The sequence below is a fragment of the Echeneis naucrates genome, chromosome 16, assembly GCF_900963305.1.
Source record: "Echeneis naucrates chromosome 16, fEcheNa1.1, whole genome shotgun sequence".
Classification (NCBI taxonomy): Eukaryota; Metazoa; Chordata; class Actinopteri; order Carangiformes; family Echeneidae; genus Echeneis; species Echeneis naucrates.
The window spans coordinates 1,821,511-1,840,270 of NC_042526.1; the positions used below are offsets into that span (position 1 = coordinate 1,821,511).

The window sequence follows — 18,760 nt, forward strand, 5'->3', positions numbered from 1 at the left end:
TTTGGGTAATGGGTTGCCAATCAAGGATTTATTCTCCAAAATTTAAATATATATAAATGTTAAATAAATATATAATAAAGCAGCATTTTTCTTCACCTTTTCTGTAATAAGTTTTCTTTTCTTTTTTTTTTTTTTGGTTTATCTGCTGCTACACTTTATCTTTCAACCTCGACTTCCTGTCCTCAGTTTAATTTGCTCCTGAATATATAGATATACATACACAAAAAAAGTTGCTGCAACAACCTGAAATCTTATTCACTTATTTTAAAAGCAATGCCACTAATTTACCATAAAAATATTTAGTTCAGGTTCAACACCTGCAAAAAAGTGGGATCATTACCAACTTTAACATGTGAAGCGTTGATTATTATCCCTCATTTCCTTTTAACCAGACATGGCAATCATGTGTGATTCCTCCCCCACTGGTAAATGGGTGAGTTGTAAAAAGTAATTATGTGAGACTCTTAAACTTCCACAATGAAGGAGATTTAAAGTTCACTGTTGGTGCAACATCTACCCAGTGTGTAGTGCAGTGCAGGTGTAAGGACCTCAAATAACCCTAATACAACCTGAGTTTGGAATATATATTAATCATTTTTAATGCAGGGTATCAGAAATTATGAGTGAGTCAGTAAATAGAAAATTTGTCATTTAATCCAACATAATTGTGACTGAATTACAATTACTCTCATGGAAATAAATCACCAAACTGACAGACAGGATGTTTCATACAGGTATATATTACAATGTGCCTTGTTATTATATAATACAGTCAGGTTGTTCTTTTTTTTTAATAAAAATAAGCACTGAAGGAGAAAGTGATACTTTTTTATTTTATTGTAAATTGGACATTACGCACATTACTTGATGACTTTGTTAATTAAGCTTGTTAGGTTGTCACAGAACTCCCTGCGCTGAGTGAGAGTTCAGAGGATGTCAAGTCAAGAAGGCAATTTAGCCAGGAGCACTGCGAGTTGGAGATCTCACATACAGGACAAACGGTGAGGGGAGTACCAAAATGAAGGAACAAGAACAGTGAGCGGCTGACATCGGTGACTGTGCCAAAGATACCAGCCAATGAACACAAAAAGAACCTTTTTCGTTGTTGTTGCTGTTGTTGTTGACCGTATAGGACATTAACTGTGACGTGAAGGGAGTCATTTCTTTTTCAGCCATAATATCTGAGCTCTTTCATGAATTGCAGACAAAATTCTCCCAGAAATCATTGCGAATTTAAACCGTTTTTTGAGCAGGTCAAATAAAAAGGCATGGTCTCACTGACACAATAAATATTGCACACGTGCTATTGTTTGTTATACGGGTGTCTTTTTGCATACAAGTGTCCGTCCCCTTTTCCTATGTCTTGTAATATTTACTCAAGTTATACTTTACCAAATATGATTTTCATCATAGAGTCAATATACAGGGGACTTTAGAGTGTCTGTATAAAAACAAAATAACATCAATAAAAGGAGACATCCAATGTGTAAGGTGACATCTGACTATGAGACCAAACCTTTCTTTTGTCCCTGTTTGTCTAATTTTTGTACAAAGACAATACAACTATCCAGTCATGCAACGTTGTTTGGGAGGGGGTCGATCGAAGGTGGGGAGGGAGGGGAGTTGTCTGTTATTTTTCTCCGTTATTTTCCATTTTTAAATCTTTTTCTTTTAAGCGTTCTGCATCTCCTTGCCGATCTTGTAGCTCAGGATCTTGTTCCAGTCGATCTTGGTACGTGTCACAGGAAGCTGGCGGCGTAAGGCTTTGAAGGTAGTGTCCGACATGGTCTGGTAATTCTCATTGATGGCCGTCTGAAGTCGATGACAAATAGAAGGGAGGGAGGGCAGGGTATATCAGTACACCAAAACCTCCATTCAAATAAATTCATGTGTGAAAATATTTTTGCAGGGTAAATGTTCAGTTCAGTTTTCACACCTGATAGTCGTTCTCTGCAGCCTCCATGATCTTCACAAACTCCTTTGCAGTAGAAGCCTCGTTCTGAAAAGGTGACAGGAGGACACGCACAATAAATTTCAAGAGCAGAAAGTATAAATGTAAACAGAAGATTTGGCAAAGGTGCACCCAAAACATAATGCTTCCACGCTGCAAACAATGAAACACACACCAAAAAAAAAAAAAAAAAAAAACCCAAAATAAAACATGCTCATGGCATGAGCAGGTCAAAGCTAAATTATCAGGCGATAAAACCACAACTTGGGCAGCACAGCGGTACAGTCGTTAGCGTTGCTGCCCCACAATAAGAAGGTTGTGGGTTCCGTTCCTGGCCTCTGTGGAGTCTCCAAAGACGACATGTTTGGGTTCATTGGTGAAATTGTACGTGTGAGTGGTTGTTGGTCAACAAAGCAAAAGTGTTATGCCTCACTCACAGAAATTGACATGGACTCCTGGACCTCTTTGTGGCTCACCAGCTGAACATTTCCATCCTCATAGTAATGAACCTGGGAAAGATGGAGGTCAACGTTCAGTTCTTTTGGTACTTTCAGAAAAGGAGCAAAACAAAGAGAATGCCTTTTTTTTAGAACGTGTGACAGAATATCGATCAGTAAATGTCTCTTAAAAGACATCTGACTGTCTGAAAAAATAAAAAAGGAAAAATGTATATGTAAACCTAAGCACCTGGATTTTCATGATTCCTGCCACTTGAGTGGTGGAGGGAGAGATGGTGAATTTCCATTCTGACCTCCAGCGTCCATTCCTGTGCAAAGAGGACGAGGGGAAAAACAGAAGTCACATCTCTTAAACATTAATATTTGTGTGATTTGCTTTCTGTTTTAACAGGGTTGTCCCATCCTGTAAGACCAAACTGAAGTATATTTATGTATGGGGGGGGGGGGGGGGAGAGACACTGAAAATCCCACTTGAGAAGCCAGATGTTATCTGGAGTTTTGTGAAACATCAGAGATAAGAAGGAACAGCAGGATGTTCTCATTGAGCATCATGCTACAATTAAAAACAGACGTCTAATCGATAAAAACAGTAAATATGGTGTCAAAATCTGTTGCAAAATAGGACATCAATATCAATGTAGATGTAGCTGAAAAGTGAGTGCTGCCAGTGCTGAACTGCTGTCTAATCCATTTGTCAGAAAGTGTATACAGGAAAAGTGGCCACTCTTCTCACTTTATTTCTTTTTTGGCTCAGTAAATATTTTCCCAGTGAGTTTATGGCCTCAGTCTCGAGTGTCAAGTTTTTTTCAATACAATGTGTTTATAAGTTTATAAATATGGACCCACTTAGAGGAAAAGACACCATAAAGCAGGCGGCAGATTAGGGGGCATGGCTTCACTGTGAATTCCACTTTCTGCTCAAATTATGGTTCATCAGCACAAGTTTTCATGAATCCTCAGATGTAGCAGTTCGTTTTCTTCATCATCAAGTTCATCAAGTAACAGGATGACCGTCGAGTCCAATTTCCAAAAAATGCTAACGGTGCACTTTCTAAAGCAGCAAGACTTCAACGTTGTTTCAAAGAAAGATCGTTTTCTCCAAATCTAATTACATTAAACAGAAAACACCAAATCATGGCCAATTATAAGGCCGGCAGGAAAAAAAATCAAAGAGGAAAGAAAACATTATATTACGATGCCCCCAAGAAGCCCTTTTAGGTCCCTCATTACTGAAACACTGCTGACACCAGTGGCTGCTGCTTACAGAAGTGGAGGGATCATTACAGCCAACAACCCATAAGGCCAGTAAAACCCAGCAGCAGCAAAGAGGATTGCTGCAGTTCTTATCCAATTAGATTAACTCGATCAGGAACAGCTCAGTGACACTTACGAAGGCCAACAGCCTCGTGCTCCAGAGTTAAGTGCCAATTAAAGCTAAGCCATTGAAGCTTCTTGTAGATATCAAATAACATTTTAGCCTTTTGAAGCTTCTTCATCACTTCAGCATTTTCTTTAAAGACGATGATTTAGAAAACCATTGCAGGGATTTCTACACAATTATCTCAATCGTACATAAGTATGAAATGACCTACCAGAAGTTTTTTGGTTGAAACTGATGGCACTCAATGCACACGATGACGGTTTGATGTCCATCGATGGTTTTCCCGTAAATCTAGGAGAAAAAAAAAAAAAAAAGGGAAGAGCAACATCACTGTCAGAGCTTGGTTCACTTTCTTTAACTTCTTGTTACCCGCTGACAACAGCATCTACTCTCCCACTGTACACGTGCACGGATTCACACCAGGGGTTTGTGGTTAACAGTTTCAAAAGTAAATTCATGTCAACCTGCAAACCTACAGACTGAAAAATATAGCGTGTCATCAGTGGCAAGCCACACAGAGCATGATTCCTACATGTCTGCAACTGAAGAAATTTGTTCACTACATTAATAAATAACAAGCTTTATAGAAGGAACTGCAGCAATATCTAAAAATAAACCTATGAGTACTTACTGTAGGGAGCTCGATAACTTGAAATGAATATTTGCTCTTGTTGCCTTTTCTCACTCTGAACAGGCGTTTTGAAAGGTAAATAAATAAAGACAGTGATGGTTTGTAAAACTGAATGGAGAGAGGAAATGTGTCCTAGTTACAGTTTGTGGTATGAAAAAGAAAACTCAACTCTGTGGAATGGATCCTCGTCGTCTTCTCGACAATGACTGAAGTTCCTCTTGGACACTTTTTGCAAAGATAAAAATACTCTGCTCTTATCAATATTTATTTTCGCTTGTTAAAAAATTGGCAGCTGGAAGTCTTTTTACGATTAATCTGAACAGGTGAAAATGAGCAGATTCCCTTGAGGGTTATGTTTACATCAGAGCGTGAGCTGCTGGCTGCAGAGTCTTTAACAATAGTCTGAATGCTGATTGTTGCCTTCTCCATTGCTGACAAAAACCTGATGTTAGCAGGTTGTTGTTTTACGGATATACAAACTAGGTTAAGAGCTTGATCTTCATCAGACAGGATCTTTAAACACTGGTGGCTGTTTTATGAACAAGGGACCGTTAAACATACGAAACTTGATATGAACTGTGTCTTTTAGCGACTGGGAGTGAAGCGGTCTGAGACGTACGGTGCAGACTCCGCTGGGATAGTGCTCCTTGACGTAAGCCCTGACAGCAGAGTCCACGGCACTCCTCCAGCCTTCCAGGGAGCCGTCAACGTCATGGGGCCGTGGGTCGCTGGCCTCCTTCCTCAGGTGGTCGAACTTGAAGGAGATCTTGTTCTTGGGGTCCAGCACTCGTCCGTTTCCAAGGTCACCATGCTCTGTGATTAAGACCTAGAGAGGAGGAGGAGGAAGCGTGGAGGGAGGAGGGAAGGATGAAGTGTGAGGAGGAGAAGAGGGGTGAAAGAGGAAGAACACAAAAAAAAATAAAAAAAAAAATTAAGGCAAGAAAGATTTGAGAAATACAAAAGACAATAAACCACATAAACAGATACAGGAGGATGAGCTTTCAAATGACGAAGAGAGACAAAGCAAACTAAGAAAAAGTAAGAGGGCACAGACAGGCAGGAACCCAGAACTTTCCACCTTGGCACTCAGCTCAGCCTGCTGGTATTAGACAGGGGAGTTTTCAACCCGTGATGTGGTGACAAAGGGACATGATGACATCATGACATAAGACACTGCAATCGCTCACACCAGCAGGGTTCAGCCTCCACAGAAACCCTCAGACACGAGCAGCGTGACACGGAGGGGAGAAAAAAAAAAAAAAAACATGTTCGTCATCTTGTTTCCCGAGGAGACACTGGGACCGGTTTTATAACTTCATCCAAACTGCTTTATCTGCAGCTGTTCCCACGACGCCATGACTCCAGAGCAACAACTGCAATAATCTGAATAAGCTTGTTTCTTTTCCCACTTTACGATTTCGGCTTATCATGTTACTGCTATCATCTCTTCTTTCCATTGTTTTCACATCTGTAAAGCACATTGTGCTACTCTGTTATAGAGCTATACTCCTCTCTCTCACTGCCATGGTGCTGGTTACCTGCCCACTAAGATGTGATTTGCTTTCTGTTTGCTGGGTTTTCTTTGTCAATTTTCTTGAAGGGGATTTGTGTTGTGTTTTGTGTTTTATTCCATGTATTTCTCCTGTTTTGGGACTGATAGGCAGTTAAATATTTCAACAATTTCTTTGTTGATATTTTTCAGTCTGTGTTTCTTAGTGAAAGCACTCCGTCAACTTTGACTTCTCACATCATATATACATGAATGAAGCGCTGAATAAGATGTGGGGTTGTATCTGAGCTCCTGCTTTCATCTTTGGTCAAAAGCTGAAGCATCAACTCACCTGTTCTTCATAGCCCTCAATTTTCACCGGAGTAAACTGGTCCAAGTTGTACTGTGCAAATGCACTGCAAACACAGGAGGAAAAAGAAATGATTCATACTTTGTCCAGACATGATTTACAGATTTTGACAATATGAAAAAGATTTAGGCAAATTTTCCCTTTAATTGTCATTCACTGCAAAGTCATGTTTAAAAATGTTTATTTAAAAAAAGAGAGGGACAGTTTGAACTTTAATGCACAGTTGCCACTTTATTTTCAATCGTCTTCTTTTCAAATCCAAAAAACATTTTTAAGCCCTTTGAACAAAATCGTTCAAGAGGGGGGAGGAACTTACTGCGCTGCACCTTCCCTGAGAAGATTGTCATTGTTGAGCAGCAATCGCACATCTGGGGAGGAAAACAGGACATTTGGAGAAGAGGAGAGGAGAGAAGAGGAAGACAAAGAGAGAGAAAACAGGTAGAGCAGATTAACACCATGACACACACACGGGCACAAAAGACAAAGCTGCCTGCAGTCAATCTTTGCAGCATTTATGTCAGGGGAGCGAAGCAGACATGGTAAATTAGCTCAGTGGAAATAGCTGCAAAAACCACACAGAGATGAAAGGGGGCAAAGAGGCAACAGGGGATTGTGCTTTATTGTATGAGTGGCTGTCAGGCGGTGATAAGAAGCAGACAGACGGCCCCCCAGCACTCCTCTGAGGTGACGACATTTATCGAGGCAGGATGAAGCGCTAACAAAGCCACAACACACACACAAACATACTCTCAAGGGCCGCTACTTTGACATTGTGGTGTCAACACCAGCTCCAGGCTGAGCTACGATTTGACCAGAGCGCAGTCGCCGCACGCTTCTAATATTCTATCAACCTCCTTTACTTTTTTAAGTTAGTGACAAAGGAGTTTTAAATCCTCCTCACTTATTTCATTTCATTTGAGAAGGAAAAGATGAAACTTCTGTTTGTTAAACTGAGGCCAAAGTGAGATTAGACTGAGTCAACCTCAGCCTCCATCAGCTCCTATTTCCATCCATCTACGGAGACTAAAATAAACGCAACCACCCCGCTGCCAGGAGTCAGTGAACACCAAGAGAGATACACTATGCAGATAACTGAATGTGTCCATTACACAATCAGGTTTCTTCATTTAAACATGACTCACCGAGGCAGAGCAAGTTTAGCTTGTCAATCATTATGTACTTTAAGCCAGAGGTCTGTTGTTTATTACAAAACTAAAGCAGCAGCAGTAGTAGTCAATCTAAAGCCCCCTGACTCACCTGGCAGAGCAAGCAAGATAAAGGTTTAGGCTACATTCACACTGCTGTCGTCTTCTTTTTAAAGTAAAGCTCTTATGCCATGCTTTCTCCTCCTGTCAGAATCACTCCAGAGTTTTCAAACCATGAAAACCAAATGTTTTGCCCTTAACCCTTGTAGCATTTCAGAACATACGCATCTGCCATCATGACCCACATATGCACGAATGGCATATTTATGCATGAGATACCTGTTGACTCTCAATTCACACAAAGACAAGAATCTTTAGCAACGAGCACATTAACACACAAAACTGACAGAAAGAAATAAAAACAAGGACGCACTCGGCTGATTTAGGGCAAATAGAAGAAAGTAAATGTTCGAAGTTCAGAGCTGGTTTTTGGACGAGAACTGAGGTCAAATTTAAATTTCAACTTAAAACATTAAGTTAGAAAAATAATTAGAAAAAGGTTGGCAAAGGGGAACTCCTGTTGTCGAAGGCTAAAAAGGTGCCTGAAGTCCATCTCTGCACATTATTTACGGTTTCCTATTGATGCATTCAAAGCCCAGTGGCTCAGTAGCAAATGTAGATGTCAGGGCTGGAAATCCCACAAGTGCCAACTGTTGGTGAAAGTGCTCCCTTGACACCCCCCCTCAACAAGCCAGAGGTGTAGTCGGTCTCATGTTGTTGTTAGTGGGACTAACACATTAGTGATATATATGTTCCAGTGGCAGATTCTAAACATGATATTCAATGATTCTAACGTGATATTCAAGTGGATGCAAATAATGCAGCACTCATCTAGGAAGACATGAAACAGTCGACTTCGAAAGTTTCCTCCAAACTGATTATGTGCTGTGATCAATCAAGATAAGATGGGACTTTATTTATCCTGCGTATGGTAAATTGGATCGTTAGTGCTTCGAATTAGAGAGCGCTGTTCATATTTAATCGTGTAATGTCAGAGCACCTGCTGGTATTAACATGAATACAACACGCAGCGGAGAGGACTCACCATTGAAAACTTCATTGAACTCTCCTGGTGGGGCGTGGATGACAAAGTTAGCTGCTATGCGTACCTGTGCAAAAAGACACAAAACAAGGTTTAGGACTGGAACAGGACTCAATTGCAGAAATCCCCTGAACAGACATCAAGAAAATGAAACAGGTGCTCAATGTCATATTCAAAATATTGACATTTTTGCCTTTTTCAAACTACTCCTCTTTGAAATGTGTCACAGCAGCCTTTTTTTTTTTTTTTTTTTTTAAATCACAAGGTGAAAGTCTCACTCCCTGTTAAAGCTGCACAATTAAATGAAATATAATAGAAGCTTTGATATGAGCTGACATTAAATCATTATTTCCTCCACTGCTGCCTTTTCCAAACTGTCAAAGTTTTAGACTTCCCCAGTCAGTGCCCCATTTTAATGCCTATAATCTACAATGTAAACACATGTATATACTAGTTGTGCGACCAACAGGGGGTGTGATGTTACTGTCTATGTGTGACTGGTGTGGAGGGTGGAGTGAGGCGCTTCGGTGTCTCTCGCACTCTACAGTACAGTACATCTGAGCAGTCATTTTTCCTCTTCTTCACTTGTCTTCTGCATCGCAACACTTCCTGTTTCCAGGTCACATGTCAAACTGACAGTGAGACGACAGCCCCTCCCTCCCCCGCATGGTTTACAACCATATAAGGACATAAAATTGTGCAGACTAACACACACACACTCTCTCTCTCTCTCTCTCTCTCTCTCTCATTCTCTCTTCCTACCTCTGTATCACTTTACCTCACACTTGCAGCACCCCACCACCATTCTTACAAGCTGGTATATCAGGGAAAGGTGTTCGTGTGTGTGTGTGTGTCCGTCCCGCGGGCCCTTATTAGCAGCGTGTATATATACAAATGCTCTGGCACTCACACAGTGCTGCAGATTGATTCTCGCTAATGAGCTATGCTGAGAGAAAGGAAGCTACTCAGGGAGGAACATGTGTGTGTCTGTTTAGTGTTGAGATCAAAGATTATCTGATTTAGTCTCATCTTTTGTCAAGTCATTATGACCCACTTGTGCTGAAAGTGTGTTTGTGACTTCCCAAACCAGGCGGGAAGAGCAACAAACATTCATTGGATTAGCAACATGATGCGAAATATAAACCTGGAAAAATTAGATGTCCTCCGTATGGACAAGATTTTACAAAATGTCTGCTTGGTAAAATATGTGAATACATAAAATATACCTGTCATCCATATTATTATTGATCTGTCAAATTACACTGATGCACCTCTTTTTTCTGGTCTGTAAATGTAATGTTTGTTAAACGACAAAAAAACCACCATAAATTCAGTTTTGGAAAGAAAAAAGAAACTCAAATCGTCTGCATACTTGCATCAAGTCAGATCAAATATTTGTTTAAAAGACCCCATCTGGTCTAAAGATAGATGATTAAGATCATTACAGTGTAAAGGTAGACCTCCACTTTGATTATAAGTCAGGTCGAGGTTTGATTTTAACACTGTGAATGTGTCAAAGGTCCCGCAGAGAAGTGTGCACATCAAAAGCAGCAATCAGGACTTGTGTCACTTTGTTATTTCACAACTTCACAATCACAGCATTTAGGTAAATCCCCAGCATGGCCCATCCAGGCCTGCAGGATTCAGTTTCTCTGAGTGTTGAACATCAAATCTGCTCTATCTTTAATCATTCACCCAGAAAACCTATTATGGATATCAACCCTTCAAAATAAAACACAGGAAAAGTGTAAAATACAGGTAAGAGTAATAAAGCTTTGTCGTTTTTAATCCAGTGGGGAGAAAAAAATCTAAACGACAATCTAGAAAAGTTAAACACTAAACATTTTTTTTTTTACCCATTTTATAATTATTTGTACTATAATTTCCTGTCTTTTGAACGTTTCATGAATTAAAAGAGCAATGGTGTGAATGATGAGTTAAAGTGACCTCACCATCTCACACCAAACTGAACTCTGTCTATGCCCAGATCAGGTTTCAATAAAGTCTATTAATAGAGTCTAAATTCAGCACACCTTCTGTAACCAGTGTATGCATGGGCCGATAATCAGCAATGACGACATTACAATAAGCTTTTCAATGCTGTTTTTTGTGTGTGTGCACGTCTTCTCTTGCTGTTTCAGTGCAATGCTAGCCATAAATCCATTTTCTGAACCTCTCATCCTATTTGAGGTCATAGGGAGACGGAGCCTTACCCAGCATGCCTTTGGCTAGAGTCAAGGTACACCCTTAACAGGCTGCCAGTCTATTAGAGGGCTGACACACATGGAAAGACAAATACAGTCACACCTACAGGAAATTTAGCTCCCAATTCTCTGGCCCAGATATTTTAATCCCCCCCCTGAAAAGAATAAACATCCAGACAAATCACCAAATGCCCAGAGAATTAGTCTGCTTGGCACAATAGCAGAAAGGAGGTGAACATTTAAATACTGCTGACGACAAAGACTTTAATTCCTGTGTGAAGCTGCTAAATGAGCAGTACAACGCCTGCAGCCAGGGAGGGAGCGGTAAAGAAGGAATGGACAGGGATTTTTAAAGCAAAGTCATGCTAAAGGGTTGACCGTGCATGAGAGGAGAGAAAAGAGTAGATGAAGCCGAGAGAGAGAACTGACAAAAAAGGCAGAGATACTCCATTAGCCAACCGTGAGCGAGGCACTGACTGGTAAAAGCTGGCTGAAACAGGGCAACACTTCCTCTTCCCCTAAGTGCATGAAACCAATTTCACTAAAGCAGAGAGTCAATATCCTGCTTTGAAAACAAATAAATGAAACACTGACTTTAAATACTATTGCTTTGGTTATTTCCATACTAAACATTATCAGCATTATCTTAATGACTCATTTCATTGCTGATTTACCCAAATTTTGGGTAACAGATTTTGATCAGTAAGAAGAGAGTTCCCTGAGGGACTAATTAAGGATTATTTTATATTATCTTAACATTAGCAGTGCTAGCACCAGCAGCCTTCTTTCCTAACATTGAGTAAGCATGATATGTGAAAAAAAGATGGCTGATGACGTTAAACGGTCTTTTACCAAACAATCATGTTCCCTTACATTTCTAGAATAGTATTTGTAGGCAGGAGCATCTCTGTATGGTGCTAACAAAACTTTAACAACTTTTCTTTATTTAAAAAATAAATAAATAATAGTAGTAACAATCAAGCTCCTGGGATTTGGACAGTACACTTGACCATTAATGTGCACGTGACTGTGCTCAATATGGAGGAACTGATTCTTACTCAAGCAGTGCAGTGGTGGCATGGGATGGCAAGATGGAACCAGCCAGTGGCCAAACCTTAAACCGACTGCACGGCCAGGAGGAAGTAGTCTGTTTAATGAACTACTTTATCAGTTCCTACCACGAAGGCAATGCAGAGGCTTCACGCAGGGAACGAAAATGACTATAAAACATTCAATGGTCAATTTCCGAGTAGCCCGAGCCAAAAATCATCTGAGTTAACCAACTTTAAACTCAGCATGTCCTAAATCTGTTGAGCCTTTGTGAATTAGCAGACAAAAAGCTCCTTTGGAAGAGTAATCACTGCAATTACTGTTGCAGCAATTTAAATGTTGAGCTCCAAGGTTAAACGTTCCTTCCAGTGGCAGCGAGTTGTTCTGGGACATGGGCTACTGGGACACGTCAGAGCTCTGAGACCCAGTTTAAGACTTGAGTACTGAACACCACGTGTCGCTCAATGGGCCGAGACCAAGCTAAAGAGTCTCTGCAGGGCACAGTGTTAACTACCTCACCGTCTTTGGTGGATGAACCCTGTCACATAAACTTCAATAAAGTGACTGCTGATTGACAGCATCATCTCCATCCCTTTTAAATGTCTGCTAGTAAAACATGTTTGATTTAATCAGAATTAAGTGCCGATTTGCTGCTTGTCATCCATCAACAAATTGCTGATAATTTTGATAATTATGTTCTTTCATTCCACCTTTTGAAATGTCAATAGCAAGAACAGGAGGAACACCAAGTAGTTATGGATGAAAGTTGCAGCTGTGTGTTTTTTTTTTGTTTTTTTTTTAACTGAATACGTCTATATCACCATCATCACGAGCCTGCACAAAGTCTTTCTTTTACTGGAAAGAAGGGCTTTTTTTAATCTCCCACAGTCAATTCCTTTATCTTTTTAACGATTCTCAGGGGAAGATTGTGTGTGTGTGTGTGTGTGTGTGTGTGTGTGGGGGGGGGGGGGGGGGGGGGGGTCTGGAGTCCAACTACAGAGCTGGAGTAATACCAGACACACACACACAAAGGCCGTGGGACATAAGCACCTCCTGTCGTGAGGGTTCCATGTGTCTTTGTACTCTCGTGGCCGAGACACCAGCTGGTCTCTGTTCTTTCAACTGTATATTCATCCTCATATTACCCCCACCCCCCCTTGATAAGACGGTCCCAGGGCGCTTCCAACATCCTCTAAGGGAGCGCCCATCCTAAATCCCAAATGACACCCGCTGACACTGAAACCACACTTATCCAAATCCTGGCATTAAAATCACCTTATCATGCCAATCCAGATGAATAGAGGATCCAGAGGAATAAACTTAGGCAATATTTCATCTCGTTGCCATTTTAAGCCGCATCATCTCCCTGACTTTGATCCTTCTCTCCTGACACGCCTCCATTTCAATAACCTGGAAATGCTACACCAGAGACGGGTTCGAGTTTGGAGGGAAATGAGGCTGATGGTTGATTATTTTGGGGGCGGTGGGCGATTGGTATGGGATAAGGGTGCAATAATTTATGAATATGAAGTTCACAGCGTGGCATCAGGCAGCCATGGGCTAACTAGAAGTATTCCTCCACTGATGAGAATCAGGAGGCGTCAGTGCATGGGCTCGGGTTAAAATGAAGAAATAAGAATCTGTGATGTTGCAGATAAATTCTGTCGTGACAGAAACTATTTACTTTATTTGGGGCGATTTTCTTAACAACAGAAATCAAGACTTTATTGAAACGTGTTATACAGAGCAATGACTTCCTTAATGCATCTAACTACTAAGCACAAAAACATATCCACTTTAGCAGGGATCAAACTTGCAACCTTATATATATCACATTAATACTCAATAATGCTACCTTGTCTACTTTAAACATGGATATTTGTCACCTTCAGTATGCCTCGATGACTTATCCTAGGCTGTGTTGGTAAAAGTAGTGTCATTTTACCCTGAGCAGCCAGCTATGTGATATATAAAATATCACTGGCTTGCATTGCAGTCTGCAGTATGCAGACACCTCAGTGTAAAACCGCTGGCACTTTACAAGTTAACATTCATCATTGTATAGGAAATTCCCAGGTTAACAACCTTGTAATGTGGGATAAAGTGCCATTACTTGGATTTTCTCAATGATAAAGAAATGTAATGAAACCTATCACCAGATTTAACAGATCAGAAGAAGAGAGGGGAGCTCCAGTGGCGCCTCCAGCTTGTTCTAGCCAAAGAACGGGGCACCAGTTTGGGCACCTAAAGATGCACTCCTAAAAAAGCATTCAGTTTTTGTGCAGCAGGCACTAAATGACAGCTCTCCTCTGTCTTCGCATTCTTCACCTAAAGGGAGATGCCACCAAATTTCACCAGCCAACTACACTCTGAGGCAGCTAATCACCAGCCAAGCTCGGGGCTGTTGGGACTTTCCAGCAGCTCACCAGTAAAATGAGGAATGGTTTAATTTCACCATATTTTCATTTTGTGCAGATAGTTAAAGCGGGTTGTGCTTTATCTGGAGTTTCTTAGTCCTCAGTTTTACTCAGACATTAGACTCAGACACGATAAATTAAAGACAAAACTCAGGCCTCTGGTCTGGAGTGTAATGACAAGTAATAAAATTATTCTGCAGGTTGGAATCGATGAGCAGATCTTTTCCAATCTCTTCACAAAAGCAACGCATTTTATCCTTATTTCTCTAATGCATTCTGTTATGTAAAACACTCTGTATTGCAGTTCAGTAGAAAGGTGGAATGGAGCTAAAGGTGGATTTAATTTTTCTAATTTTTGTGCACATCATGTCAGATGCTTGGGTCCACAGGCTTAACTCTACATGTGGGATTTAGTGGAAGCTTCCATCTTTAATACTGTACTGTGTTCTACATGCATTTGTTACATTGGTGTAGAAAGCGCAAATCAAGACAAGCTCCTAAAGTCAAATACTGTACTGAGGCGTTGATGTCTTCACTGTCTCTTAAGCAACGGCCTTGTAACGTGAATTGGACCACCGGTGTCACGCCCATCACCATTGGTGTTTCTTCCTGTATACATACCACATGTAATTGACGATCTAGATCACACAGGTTCATATAGAGAAGAAGGTAAAACTTCAAACCACAAGGTATGGCAACAACCCTGTTAAAGGGTGCAGCTGCTGAACAAGCTGTGCATTAAGGCAACTCTCTTTTTCTACACTCAGTCAGTGTTGATTACAAAAATGAAAAGGAGTGCTGCGTCTAATGTCTTATTATGGAATGTGGTCTGGCCTAAAGGGAAAACGCAACATTTGTTGAGCGTGCTCATTTATCGTTGCTGACCTCGGTATGTGGCCTCAGTATTTCATGTGAGCTAGTTTTCCCTGACAGCTGATATACTACCTGGTGGTTCAGCTCTAAAATCATTACATACGGACGTCACAGACTTCTGAGAGCAGAGTGCACTTTTAAAAGCAACCACCCTCTGACTATTTTAAGCTGTTACTTCTCAGAGAACTGTAAAATTCATAAATATTGATGCCAAAATGGTGAAGGGACAGCAAACTAATCTGCAACCAATCACATCAATGTGAATGATATCATTACCAGCCATTCAACATCAAAGCAATAAAACCTGCCGAGCACTAAGGTTATAAATAAATCATCTTACTTCCTCAGTAAGATTTAAGCATTTAACAAGATTATGGATCTTTTTTTGCTAACAGATGTGCCTCTGGTTGAAACAGGAACTATAAAACAGACACAAGCTCCTTTACATACTTGTGGCATTTCACATGACCAAAAATAAAAAAAGGGGCCACCACATCATTATTTCAGGCATTTTCCTAAAGTAACAAACAATCAGGTAGACGAGTTAAGAAGTAAAAGTGCTTTATTTCTGGCACCTTTTCAGGATCTTAAGTACAGACAAAAGAAGTGACAGAAACCCCACTGAGTCATAAGCTTCCTGTTGTACTGTGCGGTTTCTTTGCAGTAATCAGGAAGCTAGCAGGGCAATGCCCAAATGACTTTGAACAAAGTGCAAGCAACACTTAAGACCTGGCTTAGACGAGACTTGTTTTGCTGTTTTATCATTTATAAGCGTAAGAGCGGATTCACTAATTTATCATTCAGCAAATTTTTTAGCTCAAATTTTTTGGACATGCAAAGAGATGCTGAAGGTTACATGACACCAACAGGACAGAAATCCCCCTGTCCGCTGGGAAGCATTTAAAAAAAAAAAAAAAATCTGAAACAGAGGCAAACTCAAAACTGTTTAGTGTCTCTGAAACAGATGCAGAATACTTTAAAAGGAAAAAAAAGTAAGATGTTAACTTTTCTAATGCCGTGTATCAAAGTGTCTCCCAGCTACTAATTCTAAAATAGAACAAACACTCAAAATAACCTCAGATCAGAGCTGGTAAGGATTCCCATAAGCCCAAGTTTGCAGATTTGCAACTGAGCATGGGAAAGTACCATCATCTGTGAGATGAAAGATTCTGACTTTGGCTTGGTTTGTTCACTCTCCGTTTTTTGGAAGGTCACCAAACAGCCATTTTTCCTTTTAATCTACAAATCCTGACTGGTCAGAGAAAAAGTTCTTCAATTCCTGTGTGCCTACACGATGGCAAATGACAACACTGATTTCTTTCCTTTGCAGTTTTCACTCTGAGCTGCATAAATCAAGCTGAGGGGCCGGAGCAGATGGCTGATTGCTCGAAGAGCACTCACTGGAGAGACGGCCTTCAAAGTACAGAATGCAACTGCAATGTTTTCACAGAAATGCTGTACTTTCACCGGCACAACACGCAGTGGGTGAATGCATAATCTAACCTCTTCGATCCCACACCCGACATATTCTTAAAAGGAAATGAACAGTTCCCACCAGCAAAGTACTGCACAATATCAGCAGTCTGCCTGGCAGGTGGCCAGCAAGAATTCTTTCAGCTCTACAAAATCAAGCGGTCTGGTCAAACCAATGTGGTTGAGACATGAAATAAGCTTCCATAATCTTGGCACCATGGCACCAACATCCAGAGTCATTAACCGCTGTAGCACAGTTCCACCTTGGGTTTTATTAATGGCCTAAGTGTTACAGGACAAAGTCATAAGGATGCTACATCCTCTCACTATCTTACACACACACACCCAAGGCCTGTAATGAAATGTCGAGCTAACAGCTGATGCCTGTGTGTTGATGAGCATGATGCAGTCACACCCACGGGTCAATGAGCTGCCTAAACTCCAAACCAACTTCTGACTCAGGCTGTAAGTGAGCAAAATGAAACCAGGCGTTCTAGATCAGAATGGTGCATTACATAACCTACAGAATAGAGAACTCATGAAACGGTTTTCTGTAATACAAAAAAGAAACAACAACAACACAGGACATCAGGTACATTCATGTGTGCATGCACAACCATTAAGAAAGACAGGAAGTCTTTCATTTCGTTGATACTTAAAAATGTTAAATACACAAATACTTACACCTGCACTACTGTAGGAAGTAAATTCATGGGAATTTGATAATTACATATAAATATAATATAGGATTTGATTTGCACAACCAAGTAGCTTTAAAAGGAAGACTATGGAGGATTTCTGCAGATATGAGACACAAAACTCACGCTGTCTCTATTCACTGGGTATATATGTCTGTGTTCTTTTAAGGAAATGCAGAGTAAAAAAAGGAGGGCGAACAGGGCTTCAACAGCCAAACGCTGGGAGGGATGTAATGGGGTGTTAAACCAGCTCCCAGCATTAGCCTGCCTGTCTCAGTTTCCTCTTACACACTCATTAAAATGATAAATGCTGGTGTTAGACATTCAAAGCTGCAGATACAAGACCCAGACAGGACAGGCCTGTGTGGATGAACCTCAATAACTTCAGCTGATCGGTGTGCTTCCTTCCTTCACTTCCTTCATGCATGTCGTTGCTGGAGCTCACAAGTTCCCACATATTTCCACTGACTGTGAAACGCTACCTATTCCAGCTTCAAGCCAGCTTTTAGAAACATTACAGGCTTCGTTAGAAAATAAACCACATCATATTTTTCTATCTGCAAGCAGTGTCAAAGGGGACAACAACAAAACAACAACAACAACAAAAAAGGGCGTGTTAGCAACTCTGGCTATCTGTTAGCAAGCTAAGCTAAGCTAACTAGCTAGCTACCGATCTTTGGAGTGAAAACTTCTCCCGACACCAGCGACCGGGGAGCCGGGAGGAGGGGGGGTGAACGGACACGTCCCCGGGACGACCAGGGTGGGGGGCGGTGCGGGAGGTGAGGTTAGGTGGATTTATAATATGTGCACGGTTCCTATTTTGGGTCAGGACCGTACAAGGAGCCTCCGTTTGAGAATGAGCGGAAGTTGGGCTAAAAATAATGCGAGCGGCGGCGGAGCCGAGGCCCGGGGCTTCCTTACTAACTCGGTGTTAACGCCGCACGACGCCGGGATGCTCCGGGACCGGGACGCCGGTGGAAAAATCCTGGAGGTTTCGGACGCTGATCCCTTCCAGGCCCCGGCGGGTCAAAGCTGCGATTTTTTATTATTATATTTAATTTTTTTTATCGGCGCCTTACCTTTTCCTCGTCGGATAGCTGCTCCTCATGATCCGCCATCTTTTCTTCCGGCACCACCAGCTTGTCACAGCCCTGTGACGTCATCGAACGGGTGTTTTCTCTCTCTCTCTCTCTCTCTCTCTCTCTCTCTCTCTCTCTCTCTCTCTCTCTCTCTCTCTCTCTCTCTCTCTCTCTCCCCCCCCGCCTCCCCCCGGGGTGGTTCAGTTTGGGGCAGATCCTGAACCAGAATCAGGACCAGGCCCAGAGAATACCCCCTGTAATACCCCTTTAGCGGCGGTATTATTATATTAGTATATTAGCAGTGACGTATATAGATTATTGTTATTATGACTACTGTTGTTGTTGTGATTATTATTATACCACAGGCAGACATGATCTTGGTGGGATCACTTAAGTATAATACATTAATATATATAACTAATAAATAAATTAAATAAAT

At 41.1% G+C, this 18,760-nt stretch overlaps 1 protein-coding gene across 1 annotated transcript; it reads right to left on the reverse strand.

Annotated features, from left to right (window-relative positions):
- Positions 1–631: 631 nt before the first annotated feature.
- LOC115056677 (F-actin-capping protein subunit alpha-2) lies at positions 632–18,410 on the reverse strand. The gene is made up of 10 exons (XM_029523319.1): positions 18,322–18,410; positions 8,531–8,594; positions 6,597–6,648; positions 6,263–6,326; positions 5,041–5,247; positions 4,002–4,081; positions 2,639–2,717; positions 2,389–2,460; positions 1,937–1,999; positions 632–1,812 (listed from the first exon to the last, which is right to left on the reverse strand). The coding sequence occupies exons 1-10, from the start codon at positions 18,403–18,405 to the stop codon at positions 1,672–1,674; spliced, it is 906 nt and encodes a 301-aa protein (XP_029379179.1). The 5' UTR covers positions 18,406–18,410; the 3' UTR covers positions 632–1,671.
- Between the last annotated feature and the right edge of the window lie 350 nt (positions 18,411–18,760).